Source organism: Chelonia mydas, chromosome 1 (genome assembly GCF_015237465.2).
Source record: "Chelonia mydas isolate rCheMyd1 chromosome 1, rCheMyd1.pri.v2, whole genome shotgun sequence".
NCBI lineage: Eukaryota > Metazoa > Chordata > Testudines > Cheloniidae > Chelonia > Chelonia mydas.
The window spans coordinates 324,014,615-324,027,680 of record NC_057849.1 but is presented as its reverse complement, the minus strand read 5'-3'; the positions used below and the strand labels follow the sequence as shown (position 1 = coordinate 324,027,680).

Genomic DNA, 13,066 nt, shown 5'->3' with positions numbered 1-13,066 from the left:
AAGGTCTTTAAAACAAAGAGTATTCACAATATTTCTAATCAACATTTTGTTCAAGACACTTAATGAAGAACTTCCAAGATTACAAACTGCCACCGATCAAAATGCAAAATCACAAAATTCCCTTTTTTGCTTAAAGTTGGATAGAATTTCCTACAATCAGGGAATTCCAGTTGGTAGGCAACTGGGTCAGTTTTTAGGTGAAATTTAAAACAAATGCAATACACCAACTGCGAAAAATTTTATACCTTGAATATATACAATATGTAAAACTTGGAAATGCATGGATATCAGATTCCACTAAATTCTATTTTGACATCTCAGGCTACAATGCAACACTATATGCAAAATAAATATTTTTAGAGGGAGATTAATAGATATTTATAAAGTCATAATTACAGATGGTACAAAGCCAAGGATTATAGACCCCAAAAATTCAGAGCTAAGGTTAGATGTGAAATATCAAAACATTTCAAGCTAAGGAAATGCACAAATAACCCTAATTCTTCCCTGTAGTGACACCATACCAAAATAGGACTCAGATTATGGCATTTTAGCATTTTTTGTCTGAATTAAATGTTTAAAGACAGAATTTTCTTCTCACGTCACTACAGGGCAGAAATAAGATTGTTTAGGTGCTGTACATTTTTATACCTTAAGGTGCCTTGACTTCTTTCAGGTTTAACCTTCAGTCTGAATTTCCTGGGTTTGTAACACTTTCTTTTGAGATAATTACAGCATCCCTGATTATTATTAAAAAAGCTTTAGTACTCAACCTTAATTCCATTTTAAACAATTGTTGTCTGCAAATTTCCTTTAAAAATGTTTCATGCATGGACACTACACAAATTCCAACAATGTTACAGTGTGATCATTTTAATGATTTGAAGATATGAAGCAACCCCCCCCCCCCTTTTTTTTTTTTTTGTTTTAAATGTTAACTTTTATGACTAGATTCACCAGTACACTCTGGCTATTTTACCCCACTCTGTAGAAGTGCCAAGCAGTAAGAATGTACACACACCTTCTCCTTCATTAAGTTTTTCCTGTCCTCCAAACTCTCCTGTGTACAAACATGCCACCTAGTTCCCCCAACTGCCTGGATCCTGCATATTTCCCTGTGCACCACATTTTCTCCTCCCTTTCTGCTCTTTCTTGAATAGATCTGGTTCAACAGGTAGCTTTTATGGAGACATATTTAGGATTAATGGTAATTTTTGCCATTATTTTTCATAACAAAATTTTCCAGAGTTTAGTGCATTAAATCTTCAGAGAAACTGAAGAATTTGCCCTCATTCAAAATGGGCTTCATCTCCCATTGTTCTCAGTGAGAGATGCCAAGCTGCACTCAAAATGGTGGCCTCCTATGCTGCCAGGAGGTAGAAGAGAACACTCAGACATACTGAACAACAGGGGAGAGATGCTCCTCTCAAAATGGTCACCAAGTGAGGGCAATTGTGGTTTCAGTCTTTGTCATGTCTCATTGTTCTCCATCATTTTGAAAGAGGGCTGTTTGTTGTGGATTTTCTGTAGAACATTATTTATTATCTGCTGAATGAGAAACTTTTAGTTACAAAAAGTAATTGGGGAAATCTTTTTTTTTTTTTCCTAATTTTTTAAATGTAGCCTCTGGACAAGATTTCAGTAAGATTGAACTATGTGAGACGTGTGAAGGGTCTGCATTATTCCATTACAGAGATCATTCAGGGCAAAAAAAATTGTTTGAATAGGGTGCTAACTTGCTTAAGGAGCCCATTTTAACTAATTTTGATTCAGACAAAACTGATTTATATATTCTCAGAAAATAAATACTACGCTCCAGAAGTAAGTGCTCTAAAAGGTGTGTGGAAAATCCAGTTCATCCTTAACTACTGATTCACAAATGGCACTGTCACAACGCAGGTAATTTCTACACAAAATTCTCTAGAGCATTACTAATCTGCCCCAGACCTGATTTACATTAATTCCCTTTATTTATTTACTAATTAAAGCCACTGCTAGTTTTATGAGTGAAGTATTCGGATACAGACCCAGTGACTGATTTATTAGAGTTGGAAGCGTTGTCTGTTTCAATATGGGCTTTATGTCACAATAGCACTGTGCTTACTAAATGTAACAATATTGGACTAGACTGCTGTTTCTGCAGGACACAATTGAGCAGGGCAACAGGAAGCTGTTTACAGTTCCCTTATTCTCTGCACAGCCCTAGATGTTGCTTAGAGCAGCCTAATGCTATTCTACCATAGGGACTGTTGCCAGCTGATCTGAAGGACCATCTATCAGCTAAGGAGAGAGGAATATAGCATACACCAGCCACACTCCCTCCCCAACCCCTACATTGGGGGTTACAAGGATATTGAGGAAGCAGACAAGCAAATATTTAGCGGAGAGGGGGAAATACAGCCAGACTTCTATCCCTTCGCAGGCTGGAAAATCTGCTCCATTCTCTTCAAACTATCCTTAATATAGTGTTACAAGCTTTTAGTATACTGTATTTTAAGAACATATCCTTTTTTCAGGAAATGTTGACAGGCCATAAACTCAGTTTTTATCCCACCAGCTGTATCCAGGTGCATATGCAAGTCGTAAGACATTACTACATTAATGTATTACTATGCTAAATGGCTGTAGGTATAGAGAGCATACTGATCAAGCTTGCAGATGACAAAGCTGGGAGAGGGGGTGCCCATGCTTTGGAGGGTAGAGCTAAAATTCAGCGGGATCTTGATAAATTGGAGAACTGGGCTATTGACAACAAAATGAAATTCATCAGAAACAAATGTACGGTGCTACACTAAGGGATTAAAAAAATGCATAGGGTGGGGGGGAAAACTGGATTGGTACCTTCTTATTCTTTAAAACAAACAAAAAGTAGCAGTACCCAGAACTACTATACTGGACTCGTTTTATTCAGGATTATTTTATTCCCCAAACCTGTAAAACGTAACAGAAGAGACTCACTCTGTTCACTTGCTAATACAAATGATTCTGGTGTTCTTTCTGGTAGTGGGGGAGAGGAGTCTTCACTCACATCAGCGTCTAAATCAAATGTATTACTGTAATTAGACAAACTAAGAATGATGTAGCTTTGTTTAAACAAACAATTTCTAACAACACTTAATAGGTCAATTTTCACAAGTCTACAGTATAAGGCATTGTATAAAGAAAAGTTTAAGAACAAATACAGATGCAACAACAGATTTATACATCAAATGAAACCATTTCCTATATCATTCTCCTATTTTAGTGTGCAACTCCTTGGGGAAAGGGCAGCGTCTTTGTATTGTTCAGTGATTAGCTCACTGACTGTTCAACAAATCAAATGAAAAACTACTTTCTGTTCAGATGCCTAGTGTCCTTCAGTTTGTGCGGGGCGGGGGTGGAGAAGTATATCCTTAGTGGTGTTTGAGAAGTTTTTAGTAATAAGCTCAAAACAGTAATACAAATAAAGAAAAAACTTAGTGTGCACGTTTAAGGCAACGAAGCAAAACCAATGTTTTGCGCTACCTACTCTGAATTTAAGGAGAATTAGGATGCCTCTGTACTGGAGAGCTCTGCTATTGCTTCTTGAACCTTGATGGTTGCGCCAGTGCCAATAGCAGTAGTGCAGTGTATCCACAGCAGCCATTCTGTTTACTTACAGTTCTGCCCTGTGATAAATGAAAGGGGAATAGCTCCCTTTTATGGACACCCAGACAGCCAGTTAGCTACAAAAGCCCTGTTAGTAGCTGTTCTCTACTTGCTTTACCTGTAAAGGGTTAAAAAAGCCCATAGGTAAAAGGAAGGGAGTGCGCACCTGACCAAAAGAGCCAATGGGAGGGCTAGAACTTTTTAAAATTGGGGGAAAAACTTTCCCTGTCTGTTGTTCTCCAGAGAGGAGGGACAGAACAGCAATGCTGTAAGAAGCTTTAAACCAGGTATGAAAAATCAAATCATACTTAGGAATTACTTATCTGAACCCCAGATATGTAAGTAGATCAGGGAATGTCTAGAAAGATGCGATTATGTTTCTCTTTTATTTCTTTATGGCTCGTGGACTCCCCAAATGCTTTTGTTTTGCTTGTAACCATTAAGCGGGACCTCAAGAAAAACCATTCTTGCTGCTTAATTATTATATTTGCTCTTTTTAAATCTAGCAATAGCATAAGTTCCCAGATGTATTTTCTCTCTTTTTGTTCTTAATAAAATTTACCTTTAAGCACAGGATTGGGTTTTTGTGTCCTAAGAGGTTTGCGCATATTGTTTAATTAGCTGGTGGCAACAGTGGATTTCCTTTGTTTTCTCTCTCAGCTCTTCCCTGGAGGCAGGTGAAAGGGCTTGAGGGTACCCACAGGGAGGAATTCCCAAGTGCATCTTCCTGGGTCCAAAGGGTTGGGGTTTTTTTCGCACTTGGGTGGTGGCAGCATCTACCCCTCCAAGGTCAGAGAGAAGCTGTAACCTTGGGAGTTTAATACAAGCCTGGAGTGGCCAGTATTAATTTTTAGAATCCTTGTGGGCCCCCCACCTTCTGCACTCGAAGTGCCAGAATGTGGAATCAGACTTGACATGCCCCATGTCACACAGCACACGTATTTTCACACAGCACACTAATCAACCTTTGAAGGCATACTGCCTTTCGAGTTTCAGCCCACAATTTCAGGCTTCCTGAAACAATGGCTTGCTAGAGATTTGGAAAAATGTTTCTGCAAGCCCATGAAAATTATGAGAGAAGTCAAAATCCCCCAACTCCTTTAGAAACTTAACCATTCATATCCACAGCCTGTTTGCAAAACAGAAACAAAACTGAAGCCAAGACAATTTTCTGCTGGAGGTAAGAGAAGACTACTATTTGTTATTAAATATTATTTTCTTTGCTGGTGGTGGGTTTAACTTTATGTAATAGCTTTTGCTGATCCTCCATTTTGTAAATGTATATGATTTTGATTAAGGATATTATAGAAAATGTAGTCGTCTGGTGTGCAGTGAGATTTAATGATACTATGAAGGATAAATTATTCCGCTTAATGAAATTTTAACAGATATACTGAAAACCATCTTTATTTAACACAACACATACAGGCCAGCTGAAGTAATCAATGCAAAACACATAATAAAACAGTTTGTAAATAGACACTGTAGGGACAGGAATTGCATCTTCTGTGGATTCTGTCTTTTTCCCTAATCCTGATGAGGGGCAGAGTTGCATGGGAATGCCCAGGAAGAAGCAGGTAAGAATGGCCAGTCCAACATGTAGTGCTCCTGTCTAATGGCACTGTACTGAAGAGCTGGAACATAATGCACATGTGCAGGGAGTCAGAGAGGAACAAACTGCAATTTGCCTCTTGCTCTGCATTTATTTCCTGTGAAGAGCTCCCTGTGGTACTCTTTTCCCAGTAGGCTCATTTCCCTGTCACAACAGATGTATTCCATCATGGCTTCTCTGTCCTCTTCCCTGAATGTACACAAAAAAGGTGGACTGTCCTCAAACTTCTGTTTCTTGTCCTCCACCTCAAATTCTATTACTGTGTATTTTCACACCCCTATGATGGTCACCATTTCATCTCTTGCTCTGCCTTAGCATAGAGATAGGTCAAGCATCTGCTCCTTCTGGTGCTGCCTGTTCACTATCTTGGTGTAACTAACATTTCCAAATTGTGGCCTTGATGCAGTAGTGGTTTCTAAACTGAGAAATAAGGAGAGAGTCAACAGGCATATTAATGTATTGACCATCCTTGAAGTACCAAGGAATGTCATAAAAGTAGCATTCATTTCCCTTTTAAATTCAAACTCTAAAGATAATCTGTAAAAGATTTATTTTAGAAAACTGAATATGAGCCCTTTTGCTTCATTATGATTTAGAAAACGTTTGGGTTCTTATTTTTACTCACTTGTTGCCTTTGAAATATCAAGAATACGAATTCATGTTTTTCCCAGTTTTGCTGGAAGACTTACCGGATATTTCCAGAGAACATATAGTCAGCTCTCACACCTTAACAGAAAGTTAGGGCATGTTTAATTTTTAACAAAGGCTTCCTTTTTCCAAAATGTTAGTAACAGAACAAAAAGTGTCTACAAATACCTTCCTCTTTCCATTGTTAAGCTTTCACTCTAAGCTCATGACATTACTTTCAGAGGAGTAAACTAACAGCAACATATCTTGTTTAGAGGACCTTTCCTTGCCCAAGTCCTCGTTTAAAGCTTGCTCATCTGCTTGTATCCAGAAAGGGACACTCTGCAAAGAGATCTTCAGCACCCAGCACGGTTTTGGATAAGCCTTTATCCACATCAGTTCTGGATTGGACCACATATGTCCTTTCCACCTTGCCTGGTCCCTCAACAGCACATTGCCAGCTTTTTTGATGCTGTCCAAAATGAACTCAGACTAAAATAAACTCAGATGATGATGTGCTGAGAATATTATCAATGTGTCATAAATAAGTGTCTTCCACTCTGCTGTGGAGCAACTGTCAACATTCCAGGCCTTGTTGCACTGGACCTTCAGACCCTCTATCTTCTCCCAGAATTAATGATACTTTGCTTGGCAAGACATTTGGAACCCAGCTGCAAAACATGGTATTATGAATCGGTTCAGCTGGGAGTAATCTGCTGGTTGCTCCAGGTTCTCAAACACCAGGACACTTCCAAACCAGCTGGCAGCACATTTATATGATGGTTCTTCTGACATACTACAAAAGTGGCCTGGTAACTCATGAGATTGTGAAAACACATATACTGACATCCCAAGCACGTGCAATCCAATTTGAACAGGTGAAAGGCTTCTAGCAAATTTGACCCTTGTACCTACAGAAGCACCTAAACAACAACTGGTGCGCTGTAATGCACATGAATTGCACTGTTGCAGCTGTTATGCCAGTACTGTTCTCTACCCTGGTGATGCAATGGTAGAGATGAACAGATGTCATAATTAACTCAAATGGCATCCACAAAGTCCGTGAGCACTGGTGCACTGTTGGAAGCCTGGCATGTGGACTTGCTGGCATGCCTGTAACAGTGGTTAGCATGCCAAAATTTTCTAGTATAGACAAGAAAAGTTCACACACACGTGTACGGTCTCTTCTTTAGGACTTTTAACTAATTATTAGCACTTTCATCTCAAAGTACTCTACAACCAAGTGTCACAAATAGCCTTCATGCGGTTATGTCACAGGGTGGCTAGCCTCTTAAATGAAGTGGGTCCAGCTTCTCTGGAGACTAAGAGGTGCACCCAGTTGGGAGCCTAATGAGGGGGCAGATGGCACCTGATTGGGAGTATGATTAGAGAGAAAACAAGACAAGAGAGCTTGAAAAGGACTGGGGAGGGACTCTACGAAATGAAAAACTGCATGATAGCTCCTTAGACTCTAGGCCCAGGAAGGGCAGGAATAAACTATCTAGCTATGAAGAACAGCAAATCCCCATCAGAAAGAAGGGAGGCCCAGGGCAGAAAAAACTGTACCTGGATGTGAGGAGCAGCAGAAAGACTTCAGGAAGCGGTACGCCTGGGGAGGGAAGAAACTGGGACGAACTGCAAGCAGCAGCATAAAACCTTAACAGGAAGGTGCAAAGTCTGAAGAACCTGGTATAATAGGCTGAGACTGAGAAAAATAAAACCCCAATGAAAGAGCTGTTTCAAACATAAGTGTCTGCATGGTAATCTTTAAGAGACAACATGGTGCATAGTCCTAGTGTGACACTGTGGATGATGACTCCTGATCACCTATACGTGGTTCTGTTTAAGGGAAAGAAACCCATCAGCTTAGGGGTGGTGCTCCACTGAGGCCTGCTCCATTTGAATCATTTGTCAGAAAGGGCAAACTGCTACTGTAGCACTGAAAATCTTAGTCATACAATCAAAGCATAAAGCCTAAACAGCCCGTCAAGGGTATTAAGCACAATTTATAATCCTCATTTTAAGACCAGCCCTTGAATGTTTTTGCACCAGCATATTCTCTAACACAACACAACTGGTTACCAGGAAGAACTGCATTTGACCATTAAACATGGTTCAATCAGCATAATACAAGGGAGACAGGTGAACCCACAACAACCAGGCAGCACATATATGACAAACTTGAATCTACCACAATTTAAAACCTTAAAGGGGAGAGTCCTCTGCCTAAAATGTTTTATCAAGTCTTCTAGAAATCACAGTTCAGAGTTCATTTTTAAGTTCTCTCTCTCTCTCACACACACTTCTGATGCAGCAATTCCATTGATCAAGCCTCTGGGTGCTATGTTCTTTTCAGTCTTTCATCACCTTTATACCACACCTTGCATTCCCACCTTTTTTACATCTCACTTTTATGTCCTCACAGTATCCATGCCAGGAGAACATGGCTAACATGTTCAGACATGAGGAGATAGACTTGAACATCATAACTTGGGACTGACAATAGCAAAATAGACATAGCAACAGCCCTGGGTGAGAACACCAAAAGCCCGAGTAGAAATACATTGAAAATAAACAGTTTAATACGAATTTACCTGTTTTTTACTAGTCTCAAGATAGACCATTTTGGCAGATATGCTAAATAGGGGACGGAAGCAAAGGGTATTTGCTTTTTGGTACGTATCTTATGATTTTAAAAAACCTTAAAATAGGAATTAGTTACTTTTAACCCTTAGACTATGTGCAAGCTATGCTTGTAGAAAGAATTTAATCCTGAAGCACCTGTAAAGATAGTGTTCTTTTAGATTTGCCAAAAGATAGTACGCTTTTAAATATAGATCATTTCTGACGGAAGCATAGCCTGGGAAAAAATATAAAAACTTCCAAAACGCTTCTCTGAAGCGGCAGCAAAGGGATCACCTTTTGTTTAAGAAAGTTGACTTCAACATCTCATATCACTGAACACCTTCCCCTCATTTTGGGCCATTCAAGATGGTGGCACGCACAAAAATCAGTAAACTGCTTCCTTATAATTATCTTAATTTTAAAAAGGCGTCAACTATATTCAAGAACTTTGTCAAGCATGGTTTACTTGATGCCACAAATCTGAATGATTTAGTCAATATGTGATGGTTCATAAAAATATAAGAATGGCCACTCTGGGTCAGATCAACAGTCCATCTAACTCAGTATCCTGCATTCTAACAGTGGCTGGTGCAGATGCATCAGAGGGAACGAACAGAACAGGGCAATTATTGAGTGAGCCACCCTTGTCATCAATTCCCAGCTTCTGGCAGTTAGAGGTCTAGGTACACCCAGAGCATGGGGCCACATCTCTAACTATCTTGGCTAATAGCTATTCATTGACCTATTCTCAGTGAACTTTTCTAATTCTTTTTTTTAACCCAGTTATGCTTTTGGTCTTCACAACACCTACTGGCAAGAGTTTCATAGGTTGACTGTGTGTTGTGTGAGAAAGTACTTCCTTTGTTTTAAACCTGCTGCCTATTAATTTCATTGTGTTATGTGAAGGGGTAAATAACACTTCCTTTTTCACTTTCTTCACACCATTCATGATTTTATAAACTGTATTACATCACCCTTAGTTCTTTCTTTTCGAAAGTGAACAGTCCTGTCTTTTTAATATCTCCTCATATGGAAGCTGTTCCATACTCCTAATCGTTTTTGTTGCCCGTCTCTGTACTTTTTCCCAGTGTGTGTGTGGTGTTTTTTTTTTTTTTTTTTTTTTTTTAAAGATAAGGGAACCAGAACTGCACGCAGTACTCAAGTTGTGGCTGTACCATTGATTTATATAGTGGCATAATGATTTTCAGTCTTATCTATCCTTCCTAATGATTCCTAACATGGTTAGCTTTTTGACTGTCGCTGCACATTAGTGTTTGATGTCACCTGCTCAATTATGTTTAACATCTTTCTTTTGAATGGAACTAGGGTGTAAGCCTACCTTCCTCACCCCGTTCTGGTGCAGCGAACTGCAAAAACCACAGAGCCCAACAGTAGTATTAGAAATGCATCTTCTATTCACAGCGTAACACGTTTCTCAGAGAGTGATAAAGCAAAGATGACTGTTTTACTTTAACCAGTGGTGACAGCAGCCAGATAAATTACTCAGAAGGGTGTATTGCTGCTATGTTTTTTTTTTTTTTTTTTTTTTACTGTGAATGTAGTTATCCAAACTAATTGGATATCCAACATTTAACAGACTGTGATATTTGTTAAGTACACAAAAAATTTACACTAATATTTCCAAGTATCCAAAGTGGTGGAATGAAGGGGCAACCTAACTTCAGATGAGAAGAATGAGACTGTTGAAAAGGTAGAAACAGGCTATTCATGAAGTAAATGTTTCTCAATACAGCACTCAAGGCAGTTTATCAAGGTTTGTAGTAACAATACAACAGGGTTAACTCACAGGAGATTGGGAAACTAAATTAGATTGTTGCAGAAGCAGCCATACTGTCAATTTAAGGTTTAAGATTTGTAATTAAATATTTCTTTGAAATACTGTCTTAAATTATAAAATATTTTCCCACTCTACAGATTAAAAGTGACAAATACAGCTGAAATACAAAAAAAACCTACCTTTTTCCTCTTCAGAATGTCTTATGCTTGGAACATCTTGTCTAGCAATGGACATTGATAATACTTTTCTAGCAGAAATGTTTTCAGTACTAGTTGAAGCAGAAACTGTGGCACTTGCGGTTGAAATATTAGACATACTTTTGGTCATGGGTCCATCAACGTTCCTCTCATCTGTGTCAGAATCATCGGAATGAAGAGGATTAGTGAAACAGAGGGGTGCTCTAACTAAAAGTGTACTGCTCCGATGATCAACTGTTTCACTGGAAGAGCATTCCACTTGAGATGTGGGGTTTGGTACCAGAGAGGCAGTTTTAATACTGTGACTTAAGACATCTGAGGACATAGCCTCAGATGCAGACGTAGGCAGTGCATTTTCAGGCCCATGTGGTGACCACGTGGCATGCCCCTTCTCTTTGAGAAGCAGACGGTCTGGTCTTGGTGGAGCATCAGAATCCTTCTGGCTCTGCAGCCCTTCCAGTGAAGCTACTACGGCTTTGTTAGATTGTGGCACACTGTATTCCATACTAGAGTTTTGAAAAGAGTCTACAAGTGAATCCCCTGAACTATGATCCAGTGGCTTAGAGTTCTTATGCATTACACAAGATGAAACAGACTTCATTTTAATTGCATGTCCTCGGTTCAAAAGAGTATTCCCATCAAAGCTTCGTGGTCCCTCCTGAAGAGGTACTTTCTTAATTTCAAAACTTAAGTTGCGCTCCAGCTTTTTCTCCACACGTTCATTGGGTTCATTTTTCCCTGAATGTTCTGTTGATTTATTATAGTTTTCATTGAGGTCTGTTGAATGGTCTGATGAAACCATGTGCAAAACTGGCTTTGGATGGTATCTATCATTGTCCTGCCACACAGTAGTGACTGTCGGATAAGCTGAAGGAGGAGATGGTGTTAAGATGGGTGGTACTGGGTGAGGCTCTGGAGGCTGCAAGATTTCTTCCTTAACATCTCCTTCTACAAGACAACTGCAAAAAAGTAATTATGTAAATTCTCTGTACTTCAGCATCATCACATCTGATATTATAGTTCAAAAAATTCTGAAACATCCAACATACATTAATCTTAAACCATGGGCAACACTTTTACTGCTTACCAAAAATGGTTGTATAATATGGCTGACAGATCAGATATGAACCAAGCACAACAGTATAAATGGCAAGGGAATAGTTGATAAGTCTTCCAAAATATAACTTGAAAAAGATGCTTGATAATGCCACAAATACTAACTTTTAAGGCCAGATCTTACAAACCTTAACCCATAAAATAGCTTCAAAGCAGATTTTCCCTCACTTTCCTCCCCACAGCTGACTCTATAGAGCATTTGTAGAATGGTCAGACCTTCTTAAGAACAGCCACACTGGGTCAGACCAAAGATCCATCTAGCCCAGTATCCTGTCTTCAGACAGAGGCCAATGCCAGGTGCCCCAGAGGGAATGAACAGAACAGGTAATCATCAAGTGATCCATTCCCAGCTTCTGGCAAACTGAGGCTACGGGACACCATATCCACCCATCCTGGCTAATAGCCATTGTGACGATACTCCCTGAAAGATTTTCTGAGGAAAAAAACCCAATTGGATTCATAGGAGCATAAAGCACCCTCTAAAAACCACTGCTTTTAGTGAAGCTAGGAAAAAATCCCTATATTTAAACAAAAATAGAAATATTTGGAAAGATATCTTAGATACAGACTCTTTTTGGTACTCAATCCCTCTCAACTTCTAGCTCAGTTTGTTGCCCTCGTCCTCCCCAAATAAAAGTCTATTTGACATTTAGAGACATTTTAAACAAAACACATTTTCTCCATAGATTTCATGGCAGTATTGTGAATATAGATTCAGTTTTTGTTACTCTGAACATTAGTTTATACACTAACATGTCGATGGCATAGCTTCAGTGAGTTACATACAGTATATAAGAACAGATTCATCTATTGGAGTATCTGATTTGTTCACAAGAAATTTCATTACCACCTTTTTTGGGAGAGAAAAGCAACAGGGGTAAGGTCAAAGACACCTCTGCAAATTTGTTTTAGTGAAATTAGTAGAGCGGATTTTGACAGGAGTTTACAATTTATACTATTTATATTAAGTGTTGGTAGAAAGTTTGTAGTTTTTGAGAAAGGGAGAAATATTTTAGGTAGGAGTGTGTAAGATATACAAAATAGGTATCTAATAAAATTTACTGTAAGGTGACACTGAAGTTAACAGGTCTTCTTGATGTTAAAATAATTAAAATGACTTAAGATTTATTTAAGAAGTCTACACACAGGAATCACTTGTTATATAGAGGTAGGTTTTTTTCAGGGCCATTAAAATTGGGGGGTCTTTTCCACTATGAGAATAAAAAGCGTACTATCTATTGGGGTGTGAAATTAATGCAAGCAGGGGAAAAGAATTAGAGTAAAACATTTTTATGAAGATTTTTGATGCAGAAGCAATTAAATATAATCTGGTGTCATGTATGCTGGAGACTTTGATACTTGGGTATGAGATATCAGTGGATGAACTCTGGAGAGTAATTTTTCAATAACCACATTTCCACAAGAGGATTTGAATACATTTATTCGAAGTGAATCAATTTCCCC

General features: G+C 38.8%; 1 protein-coding gene across 9 annotated transcripts in view; it reads right to left on the bottom strand.

The window, feature by feature from the left end:
- Nucleotides 1–13,066, bottom strand: part of PTPN12 (protein tyrosine phosphatase non-receptor type 12) — a 151,628-nt gene that overhangs the window by 12,537 nt on the left and 126,025 nt on the right. For 3 of the 9 annotated variants that reach the window (XM_037889213.2, XM_043552113.1, XM_043552096.1), the window contains 2 exons: nucleotides 10,469–11,445; nucleotides 2,959–3,036 (listed from right to left, as the gene is read on the bottom strand). In XM_037889213.2, the coding sequence (XP_037745141.1) occupies nucleotides 2,959–3,036; nucleotides 10,469–11,445 (1,055 nt within the window). Of the gene's footprint in view, nucleotides 1–2,958; nucleotides 3,037–5,018; nucleotides 5,660–5,928; nucleotides 7,572–10,468; nucleotides 11,446–13,066 lie in introns of those variants that run through there. The other 6 variants (XM_043552101.1, XR_006292467.1, XM_037889214.2 and 3 more) reach the window with 6 other exon arrangements.